The sequence below is a fragment of the Pogona vitticeps genome, chromosome 2 (genome assembly GCF_051106095.1).
Source record: "Pogona vitticeps strain Pit_001003342236 chromosome 2, PviZW2.1, whole genome shotgun sequence".
NCBI lineage: Eukaryota > Metazoa > Chordata > Lepidosauria > Squamata > Agamidae > Pogona > Pogona vitticeps.
In genome coordinates this window covers 22,545,525-22,557,019 of record NC_135784.1, presented here as the reverse complement: position 1 = coordinate 22,557,019, position 11,495 = coordinate 22,545,525, and the positions used below count along the sequence as shown (strand labels likewise).

The window sequence follows — 11,495 nt, the reverse complement described above, 5'->3', positions numbered from 1 at the left end:
GACAATTCCTTTTAGGTCTGGATGGATACTTACCTCCCTAAGCTGACCTGGTTGAGCCAAAGCCATGACTCTGAAGGGGTTAAAGCGACCGAGCAGGCAGCCTAGAGCGGCCGACCCCCCCCCCCGGCAAGGGTAGAGGGCGGAGGAAAGATTCTTTCCGGTCCTTCCTCCCGAGGGGGGCGGGGCGGCATCCCTCGGCGTTCGGTAAGGGAGGGGCGGGGGACGGGGTGGGAGAGCCCGGCCGGGGTTGCACAAGGGTTGCACAAGGGACGCCCAGGCGAGGGAGGCGAAGAAGAGAGCAGGTGGGTTGAGTTCAGGGCAAGAGGAGACTCCCTGGCGGCTTTTTAATGCGAGGGAAAGCGAATTCCGTCGCAATCGAGCCAGCCTTCCTTCCAGATCCTCGGGGGTCAGGCAGGAGCCTCCTTTGGGGGGGGGGGGGGGAAGAAGGACAGAGGAATGGAAAGGGGTCCCTTTGCTCAGGTCGGTGGATCGGAGGGGGTGGCTTTTCATGCCGAGGGACCGAACCGCCTGCAAGGATCCGGGGGGGGGGGGGCTTTCTTGTGTTGCCACGGCAAGCTTTGCTGCGAGGCTCGGGGGGAGCAAGAATAGCTCTCTGGCCCTCTTAGCCTCCGAGTGAGAATCCTGGGGCCCCTTGGCTTGGGTGGGGGAATGGGGGGGCTGTGCCTCAGGCGGCAAAAAGTCTTGGGTCGGCCCCTTTTGTGTCCCTCCTGCTGCTTGACTCTCACCCCAACCCCTCCGGTCCACCGTCAGTCTCCTGATTTCTCTCAGCCCTCAAAACCTTCATGCTTGGCAGATGTCCCTGTTTTATAATTGAGAATGCATATAGGGTTTTTTCATTTCGGACATAAGGGAATAGCGGAGTTAAGTTTCTCTACTAGGCTGTAGAAAGGGGCCAAGGCCGTTGGTGGTTTTAAGAGGGAGTGAGGCAGATTGATCGAGGGTCCGGGGATGAGCAGGGAAGAGTGTGGGGTAGTGGATGGGGTTCACGCTGGAAACCCCTTCCAGGTTGGCAGGGCTAAACCAGGTCTTGAACTTCCCACAAGGGGCTGGGTAGCACCTCACCAGAGAGATTGGATCGAGGGCTGCAAGGCATCCTGAGGAGATCTCGGGAGACATGCTTATGAATGGCCAGCCAGAGGAGGAGATGAGTAGCAGAAATGGCCCCCTAGCCTGATTTTGGCAATGTGTAGCTTGTGGTGAGCAGTTGGGGGAACGGAAGGTCGAGTTTGATAGGCCTTTGATGGAAATCCAGGATGCTGCTGCTTATGTTCCTCAAATGACTGAAAGAAGCTAAGGCGGGGGTGAGCCTTTGATCTTGGGCAACATCAGCAAGAATCAGCTCTATTTTCAAATTGCTAATAAAAGTAATATGGCATTGAGAGGTTGCAAGGAATTTTATCTTCCCTCCCATTGGTCCCCTGTCTTATTTTGGTGTTGTGTTTATTTTTCTTTCATGAGAACAGGTGGGTTACCTTGAAATATGTTGTTGCGAAGCCTTGGCGCTTTCCTGCCTCAATCGCAAAGAGGCTCCTGAGGTGAGTCGCTTGTGCTGGTTGAACCTGAAGGAGAAAATAAACCACAGAGCTGAGGCGTCCCTCCGACATTGCCGCTGAAAGGGAGAGAGGGGAAGGATCCGTCCCTGTCAAGAGGAAATGGATGTGAGGCAAGAGGCAGGAGCTGCTGGGTTTTTGGAGCCAGAAATAAAAATGGAGGAGGAGGAGGAGGATTCAGGAGGTCCTGAAGAAGGAGAGGTCAAAAATGGAGCAGCTCTCCTCAAAAGCGCTGGGAGGAGCTGGGCGGACGCTGGTCACAAAGTGAAACAGGAACCGGAGGAAGAGACGTCCGGGAATTGGGATGCTCGCTTGCAAGAGTTTCTGCAGAGGCTCCAGACTCCTCCTTCGGTCGGGGCAACCCCACAGCAGCCGGAGGAGAAGAAGCCGCGCCATGACCCTCAAAGGTCCCTGGGGCCCTCCCAGGGAGGGAGCGATGCCAACAAGGGACCCGAAGGATTGTGGGGCTCCCCAGAGCATCTCATTGGGGAGATTGGACTGGACCCCAGCACCCCTCTGGCTCCCCCGCCGGTTGGGAAGGAAGAGGAAAGAGCTCCAGTGGGCAGTCCCGCCAAGGCCGAGAGGCAGCGCCAGCGTTTCCGCCGGTTGCGCTACGAAGAGGCCAGTGGGCCTCGCGAAGTGTGCCGGCAGCTGCAGGAATGTTGCCGCGAATGGCTGGAGCCCGAGAAGCACACCAAGGAGCAGATCCTGGAGCGGGTGTCCCTGGAGCAGTTCTTGGCCATCCTGCCCCGGGAGATGCAGAGCTGGGTCAAGGAGAGAGGGGCCGAGACCTGCGCCCGGGCCGTGAGTCTGGCCGAGGATTTCCTTCTGAGGCAGAGGCCAGAGGGCAAAATCAGGGAACGGCAGGTGGGTACCTTTCCGATGGGCTTGGAAGTGAAGTCCAGTAACATCTGGCATGAAGGTCTTGGAAGCACTGGTCTAGGGGAATGGTTTTCTTTAGGGTTGAAGGAGTGGGGATTTAAACCCTAGATGTGCCCTACCCTAGTTATGTGGCACAGTAGTTAAACTGCAGTACTGCAACTAAAACTCTGCTCACAACCCAGGTTCGATCTCACGTTGCTGGCTGAAGGTTCACTCAGCCTTTCTAAGGTTGCTAAAATGAACACCCAGCTTGCTGGGAGTGGGAGACAATATATAAACTGAATATTTGAACTGTAAACCACTCAGGGAGTGCTTTAGGTGCTATGGGGCAGTATATAACCAGGATACTTTGCTTTAGTCAGTGTTGTCCTTTTTTAGAAGGGGTTGTTGATTACATGCTTTTTGACTCGATGGTCAGAGAGGTCCCATCTCTATTGAACAGAGTTGTGTTATTTTCCTGCCTGGGGAATTCTGGAAGAGGTAGTCCAAAACGTAGCAAGACAGGGACAAGATCTCTCTCTCTCTCTCTCTCTCTGCCTGAAGCCCTGGAGAGTTGGCGCCACTTACGGTGAACAGCTTAGGGCTAGATGGATAGATAATCTCACCTGATGGAAAACAGGCTGTGCTTCTAATGTTTGGGAAGCCACTCCGATGTTCTCTCTTCTGACAAAAGGGCAAACAAGCCCATGAAATGAGCTTCCATGCAACTTTGCCACCTCCCCTCCCAACACACTTTGCCTCCTTCCTGACCTCGCTTTGACCTGACTCACTCGCCCTTGTGTTCTTCCCTCCAGCTCACAGGGTCGTCTGAAGAGCACCTTGCCAGTTCCCCCGAGGCAAGGGAGGCCGTGCCAGGCCAAGGAAAGCTGCGGCTTCCCACAGAGAGCGAACACGGGTGTAAAGGGAATGGAGCCCTGTTGGGTAAGGCGCTCTGGGTCCTGTTCCACTGAATTCTCCTAGACGTTCCGTCATAACAATCCCTCCCACCTTTTCTCTCTCATTCTTGCTGGTCATTCTCTTCTGCCATCCTTTGCTCCATCGTCCTTTTTCCTCTACTCGCTCTTCTGCCTGCCCTTACCAGCTAGCATTGGGACTGCAAAGCATCACGTGGAGCGGCCTAGAGGCTCTGAGGATAAATGGATCTCTCAGCCTGCTTCCGTCTTGTCTCATCTTCCTAGGGAAGGTCTGACATGTAGTGACTGAAGATACTGATGCAGGCTATGGATCATAGAATAATGGAATTGGGGTTGATAAGGCCATCAAGTCCCCTGCTCAATGCAGAAATACAGATTAAAGGATATCTACCAGATAAATGTCTAAATTTTTCTTGACTGCTTCCAGTGTTGGAGCGCTCACCACCTCTCAAGTTAATTGGTTCCATTGTCGTACTGCTCTAACAGTTACAGAGTTTTTCCTGGTATTCAACTGAAATTTGGTGGCCATTTTTCCCCGGTGGCCATTTTTGAACCGCCGATCAGCTGTTGGAAAAAAATCCCTATGTGAAAATCGGTAAGCAAAACAGCTTACCGATCATCGCAAAGAAATTTTTTACCATTCAAAACATCGTTATGCAATCGCTTTTGCGATTGCAAAAACCTAATCGCTATGCGATTTTGTCGTTAAACGGGGTGCTCGTTAAGCGAAGCGCCACTGTATTTGAAAAGTACTATCATATGTCTCCTCAGTCTTCATTTCTCATGGCTAAATAGGCTCAAACTACATGATGCCTGTTGATATGGATTATCTCTCTTTTTTCTTTCCTCCAGCACGTGACGGGTGGCTCAGCGAGAGCAAGGAAACACAACCCTTGGTGTGCAGTCCTGAGCAGAGGGATCGACTCACCACCTCGATGAAAACAGGCCAAGAGAGTGGTTCCATGTGTCAGGGAGGAGCTGAGGATAACCAGCATTCAGCAGAGCGACCAAATGGAGCAACCCGAGTGGATCCGTTGCTTCAGCCACAAGGTGCCTGTGAAGGAATCACAAGGCTGGCTACCCAGGAACAGGAGAATGAGGTTGGGTATGATGACTGTGGGGAAGAACCTCCCCTTAGTGTGCCCGAGGATCCTGAAACGGAGGAGAAGCCATTCAGGTGCTGGCACTGTGACCAGAGTTTCAGCAGCAGCATAAAACTTGTGACCCACGAGAGAAGCCACGTGGGCGAAAAACTGTATACCTGCTCCTGTTGTGGAGAAAGTGAGAGAACGCATACGGGCCAGAAACCCCATAAATGTTCACACTGTGGGAGTACCTTTGGCTGGAACCCACAGGAGAGAATCCAGGGAGGAGAGAAACCTTATACCTGTTTGGAACGTGGGAAGAGCAGCAGCCAGAGATCCGACCTTCTGAAACACCAGAGGACGCACACGGGTGAGAAACCTTATAAATGCTCTGTGTGCAGGAAGAATTTTAGGAAAGGCTCGGGTCTGAAAGCACATCAGAGGATCCACACAGGTGAAAAATGATATAAATGCTTGGACTGTGGGAAATGTTTCAGCAGGAGTTCCCACTTTACATCCCCTATGAGACAATCCACGCAGCAGCTTCAGCCAAAAGTCCGAATTTACTGTCACCTATCCTTTATTAAGGCACCTGATTTTATTACTTCCATGCAGACTTAACATTTACATCTCTCTTGAAATTGAGTTTTCTAATTTTGGCTCAGGTTTCCATCTTGTACTAAAGATCGTGTTGCATGAAGTTTCTGTCTTACATGGCAGATATGGTTAGAAAGCAAATTGGGATACTACTGTTAGATATCTGGCTGGTTTGACACGGATTAAAAAGGATCCTCTGCTTCCAGTTGTCTAATAATTGCTTTAAAATTGTTTTGTTATCTCCTAAATTAGTTTGGGCTACCCAGTCTGATGTAGTGGATGGACTAGGACTCTAAGAGACCAGGGTTTGATTGTTTTAAGTTGGTTCCACCTTGACAGCATGTGTGCATGTGTAGAAATCATATACTGTAAATTATATATTGTTTATAATTCATTCTTTTCCCTTATAACTATGGCAGAATGATGTTACTGTACAGTTGTAATCTAACAAGAAACAAGCTCCTTTTGCAGTATAACAGAAATAAGGCTTTAGTCGCTCATTACAAGGTTAACATAATGAGTAAGTAAGTGGAGGAGGAAGAGGAGGAGTACCATCTTGTGGCCTGTTGCTTCTGCAGTGTCTCATCCTGCACTGCCTTGTGTTCCCTTGATCTGTAGATGAACACAAGAGGGAGCAACAAGACCCCGAGGAGAGTGCCGAGAGACCAAAGGAGATCAAGAGAGAACCTGAGGATGAAGCTTCTCAGGCTGAGGAACCGAGGAAGAGACAGAAATTCATGATGGAGACGAGAAGTGAGCAGCCCATTTCCTTTCTAGCATCTGCCAAGTTCTTCTTCCTTTCAAACACCCATTCCTTCCTCCTACACTGCATCTCTGGCATGACTCAGAGGCATCACATTGCTTTGGAGACATGGATGGGAACATGACCAGCAATGAAGACCCAGGGCCAAAAGAGGCTACTACCTAGGGAATGGGACTGTCTGGACTACAGATACCATAATTCTACATTCTGGGAAATCTACCCACCTTCAAGGCAGTTTACAAGCACCTCAGTGTGACTCGCCTGGGAGAAAACTGGAAGACTTTGAGAGCTAGCTAGGCCTAGCTCTGCCTAAGCTTCCTGTTCCTGCCCCAGTGCTTGCTGGGAGCTTTCTTTCTGAGCAGGAAGCTTGGGCAGAGCCAGGCCTAGCTAAGCCCAAAGCCTTCCAATGTAGGCCTTTCTTGCAGCTGCATTGCATTCAGGTATTTGCAAGTTGCCTCTAATGTAAACAAAACTGCCAGAATTGGTATCTATAGTCAAGGAAATCTGAAAATCCCATCCCTATTACTAGCCAACACGGCTGGCAGGATTTTAAACCCCAGCTGTAGAAGTGCCTGAAAGGCTTTTGCAAGTAAGAATGGCAGGTAAAAGAAGTTTAGCATTGTGATTAGAGTTAGGAGAAGGCTTTACAGGACTTCATGCATTTCATAACCCCAGTGAGAATTCATTCATTCATTCATTCATTCATTCATTCATTCATTCATTCATTCATTCAATGAGAAAAACTGTGTGGCCTTTGTATATGATACAAAAACAAAGGGAGCAAGGGTACATGCTAGCTTTCACTCTATACCAGTCTTCATCAGGCTGGGCACCTCTAAGCCATAGGTGGTGCAGGAAAAACATCAGAAGTCGAGACGTTCTAGCTGGGTGCCCATGTGTCAAGTCTCTTCATTAAAAGTAGTAAGTTTCAAAATGGAGCTGCAAGCATTGATGAGGAGTGTTACCTCTGCTGGTATTGAATGGAATGCCCTTCCCAAACCCTTTAAGTAGAGGGCATCTATCTGGAACACCTCCCCCACCCGTTATTACCAATAGTAGTAGTAATGGTAGTACTCTGACTTTCTCTTCAAGAGAAACCAAGGTGGCTTGCAATATTAAAAGTAACAAGTTAGAGCTTTAAAAAAATACAATGAGGAGAAAGGTCTTTGCCTGCCAACAGAAGGACAGTGAAAAGGGGGCCAGCTTCTCCTCTAGTGGGAGGGAGTTCCACAGCCTAGGAGAGTTCCAGTGTCCTTCCATCTACACAGTTGATGACAAACAGAGAATATCATCTATGTAGACAGGTAGTCTCGCTTCTTAGCATCGTGTTCAGCAAAAAATAGCATGGGAATTTTAAAAAAAATTATCCTATGAGTCTCCCTTTTTCTTCCTGGGAGAAAAGCCAGCCTTAGTCTCTACCAGGGCAATACTAAACCACCTCTGAGTACTCTCTGTCCAGAAAACCCTGAAAAAAATGGATTGCCCTAAGTTGGGATCAACTTTGTGGCACACAGTTATTGTTTTATTGTTGTGGCTGTTGACCCATTGGCTGGGATACAAAAAATACCCTTATATCCAAAAGCAGCACACGGTTTGGGACGTATTTATTTTTCTTGACTAGTTTTTAGGAGAAGGAAATGGGCCTTTTACAGGACAGGGTACACATGGAGGCGTGATAGGCAGCCCTTCAGGGAACCCCGTCGTCATGACTAAAGAGGGGCACGACTAAAGGCACACAAAACGTACCGTGGAGCACCACAGGGGCCTCATGGACCCCTCCCCTTCTTTCCTGGCTGGCCGGTGGGCCCATTCACCCTGTGCCCTGCGCCACTGGGGTCATCCTCCTCCTCCAGCATGCTCAGCATGCACCTCAGCGGGTGGGAGGGTGGGGGGTGAGGTGATGGGTCTGTGCAGCACTGGTGGGGTCATGCCAGGTGCACTTTGTACGCAGTTGGGACACTTGAGTCAGGCCCATCTCTAATAATGACCTTAATAGGTCTCATGCTCTACAGATTCTGCAACAAAATGGGTCTGGGCTCCCCCAAGTTGCCCCCGTTCTGGCTCATGAGGATGAAACCTTAAAGATAGCCCCTCACCTCTAATTTCTTTTCATTTTAGAAGAGAGAACTATGTTAGTCTCTACCAGCATATCAGGCCAAAAAACTAAGAAAAAAAAAAAGACAAAAAGATTCGGCACCTTAAAGACCAACAGCTCGATTTTAATGTAAGCCTTCATGGACAAAAATCTGTCTGAGGAAGTGTATCTGACCGATGAAAGCTTGCATTGAAACATAGCAGTTAGTTTTCAAGGTGCCACAGTGTTTTTGTCTTTTTCTTTATTTCTTCTTCTTTCTTTTCTGTTTGGCCTGATATCCTCATTTCTTGTTTCCTTTAGAGGAGGTGAACTGCTATTAACAAATAATTTGCATCCCGTAGGGGTCAGGTCAGAGAGTCCAGATGTGGAACATGGCCTTCAAGAGCCGGACGGAACGCCATCGCCTAGCCCTCCGTCTTCTGCTGGCACGAACCCTCCAATGACGTCCAAGGAGCAAGAGGAATACGCAGCCGCTTTGATTTATGTGATGGGCACGGACTTCATTAACCGGCACGGCGAAGCTGGAAGATTCATCTATTCTCTCCGTAAAAAACGCGTGGGAGGAAGCCAGACTTGGATCCCGGGTTGGATTCATTACAAGTGCAAAAAACTGATCCTTTTTCATTGTGCAGAAAGTCCAAAGAAACCCAAGAGCAAGCTGAAATGTTTTCATCTGGGCAACATCACCCGGAGGCTTGCCATCCACCAGAGAGAGTGTGCGCCGATGGAACTTTGTCCTTGTTTGACTAACTTTCAACAGATACACGTACGCCGAATTGTTCACGATTGGGCCCATCAGTACGAACATGAATCTCAATCTGAATCCCCAGGCTCGCCTCCTGGAACGAGCCAACAGCCGGAGGAACAGCAGCCGCGAGGACAAGATGAAGAAGAGTAACAGCAGGAAAAGCAGAATCGAGGTACCATATCAGGCACACCTTCTACTATCTGTGATTGTACACCTCCAATTATTTCAAGACGTCTCCTGGGTCACCCACCCTCCTTGCGAAATTAGGAGCGATTGCTGAAAAACCTTCAAGGCACACCCGCAACCACGGGGAGTGGGGGCGTGTCAAGATTTATTGTTTCGTGAATTATTGTATTGAAAGGATATTGAAAGAATTGGTTTGCATTAAGATGTAAAACTTTGCAATGTATTAAGATGACCAGCAGGTGGTGTTTGCAAACCCAGTAAATTGCTCTGCCCCTAATTTATTCCTTCAGTAACTCTGTCTCTGGGCAGCTTCTTGCCTAGCAAATGGGAAGCTCTGTTAGTCAAAATAATAACACTGATCTGTTATGAGGGCAACGTGCCAGATCCTAATTTACAAGGAGCCATGTTTTGCCATGGCAGTAAAAACAGGAATTTCCATTTTAAAAAAAAATGTTGACCATCTACCCAGCCCCTGTAACTTACTGACAATTGCAGGTGTAGGGAGAAATAAAAGTATAAATAACAGCCAGAAAAGATAACTGGGACAAAGAGTAAGGGATGAAAAGGGAGCATTGTTACAGGGGAGAAAACACTGCTGGGTGGGGTGAAGAATTGTTAGCATATGCTGATGTTATCTTATAACTGATTGTGCTTTTGTCTATTAATTACACAGTTTATTAAGATACTTACCCTGTTTCCCTGAAAATAAGACAGGGTCTTATATTAATTTTTGCTCCAATATTTTCAGGGGATGTTTAATTTTTGTCATGTACAACAATCTACATTTATTCAAATGCAGCCACGTCATCTCCTGGTTGCTGCACAAGGGTGGAGGCCCGGGTTTCACTCCGTGGGGGCTTATTTTGGGGGTAGGGCTTCTATTACGAGCATCCTGAAATATCACACTAGGGCTTATTTTCAGCTTAGGTCTTATTTGGGGGGAAACAGGATACATCAATTTGACTTAATTGAGAGTTATTTTTCCTAACTTAGTTTACTTTTACAATACTTCTGTATTAATTTTATATTTATTATTATTATAAATATTTGTTACACTTTATTTCATTCTTATTATTTATTCTTATTATATTCTGGAGCACCACATTTAGCTTTGTTAGAGTACAGTGGTGTCTTGAGTTACAAATGTCCCAACATATGACCATTTCACGTTACGACCAGAACGGATCAATTGCATTTCAGTGGGAAATGGTGCTTCAACTTACGACCATTTCAAGTTACGACCATCTTCCCGAACCAGTTAAGTCCGTAAGTCGAGGCACCACTGTACAGTGGTGCCTCGCTTAGCGACGTTAATCCGTTCCAGGAAAAACGTCGTTCAGGGATTTCATCGCTAAGCAATTTTTAAAAGCCCATAGAAACACATTAAAACATGTTTAATGCGTTCCTATGGGCTTAAAAACTGACCTCATGCGAAAATCCTCCATAGGGGCGGCCATTTTCGGTGCCTCTAAAGCGAGGCAAAACAGCGGTCGCCATTTTTTTGTCCAGCAGCCATTTTAGAACCGCCGATCAGCTGTGTGAAAACGGGGCGTTTGAGATGATCGCTTCCACGCGATCATAGCAAACGCCCCATTTTCGCCCAGCTGATCGGCGGGGCTTCGGGATGATGGGGGAAAGTGCTCCCCCCCATCATCCCAAAGCCCGCATTTTCGCCCAGCTGATCAGCAGGGCTTCGGGATGATGGGGGAAAGTGCTCCCCCCCATCATCCCGAAGCCCGCATTTTCACCCAGCTGATCGGCGGGGCTTTGAGATGATGGGGGAAAGCGCTTCCTGCGATCATCACAAAGCAATATTTCTCCATAGGGAACCGCAATGCGATTGCAAAAGCAATCGCAAAATCTTCATCGCTATGCGGATTCGTCGTTAAACAGGGCGCCCGTTAAGCGAGGCACCACTGTACTTATTTACTTACAGCTTTCATTACATTCTCAAAGCTCTGTTCCTAAAGCATTATATTAGATTTTGAATCATGTTGGACACTCTTTGGATCTTCAGTAGATAGAAAACACTATGGCACACGTATATCTTCTTGCATATATATGATCCCTGTCAGCCCGTTCCTTCTTGTGCAACATCATGGTGCGAAGATAACTCTGACGGTTCAGGTTTTTTCCAACAAACAGGACAGAAGATTTTCACCTGGCTTTCTCCCTCATCTGGCAGGATTTCCCAGAAGGATTTTGGTGCACCCCACACTATGATTCTCCATAATCAGTGTGATAAAAGCACAGTCTACATGGGATTAATTGCCCATTCATAATTAGGCCTCTGCAGGATATTTACAAAGCCTGATTCTGGAAAAATACCCATCACACTGAGCATTTTTCTTTGGCAAGCCAGAAAACTGCTACACAAAGCCAAGCAATCCATAGGGAGAGAAAGCTTGAAATGTGTTGATGCAACCGTATCGGAATAATCAATTTTCTGACACAATGAATCTGATGTCTAAAAATGGTGTGAAGACAGTTCTCTCTCTCTCTCTCTCTCTCTCTCAGGGGAGGGGGATCAGGAGAGAGGTCTCTCGTCTTGGCTCGTGTGTTCCTCTGGTGGGGCCACAGTGAGATCCAGGAAGCTGGACTAGATGCCCCCTTAGCTTGATCCAGCAGTCAGGGGTATTACTGAGGAGATCTCC

At 48.0% G+C, this 11,495-nt stretch overlaps 1 protein-coding gene across 2 annotated transcripts; it reads left to right on the top strand.

Annotated features, from left to right (window-relative positions):
• The first annotated feature begins 127 nt into the window (after positions 1–127).
• On the top strand, positions 128–9,901 carry LOC110090641 (uncharacterized). 2 transcript variants are annotated; one of them, XM_072988506.2, is made up of 6 exons: positions 128–204; positions 1,485–2,438; positions 3,248–3,374; positions 4,220–4,822; positions 5,668–5,802; positions 8,249–9,901. In XM_072988506.2, the coding sequence occupies exons 2-6, from the start codon at positions 1,674–1,676 to the stop codon at positions 8,803–8,805; spliced, it is 2,187 nt and encodes a 728-aa protein (XP_072844607.2). In that variant the 5' UTR covers positions 128–204; positions 1,485–1,673; the 3' UTR covers positions 8,806–9,901. The 2 variants fall into 2 exon arrangements, with proteins under 2 accessions (XP_072844607.2, XP_072844606.2); XM_072988505.2 differs by lacking the exon at positions 128–204 and adding an exon at positions 214–302.
• Positions 9,902–11,495: the final 1,594 nt, after the last annotated feature.

Bases quoted from the DNA above. Each gene is read 5' to 3' on its own strand.
- LOC110090641 (XM_072988506.2), top strand. From the start codon at position 1,674: ATGGATGTGAGGCAAGAGGCAGGAGCTGCTGGGTTTTTGGAGCCAGAA. The intron at 3,375-4,219 runs GTAAGGCGCTCT...TCTTTCCTCCAG, and splicing joins AGGGAATGGAGCCCTGTTGG to CACGTGACGGGTGGCTCAGC. The intron at 5,803-8,248 runs GTGAGCAGCCCA...TGCATCCCGTAG, and splicing joins ATTCATGATGGAGACGAGAA to GGGTCAGGTCAGAGAGTCCA.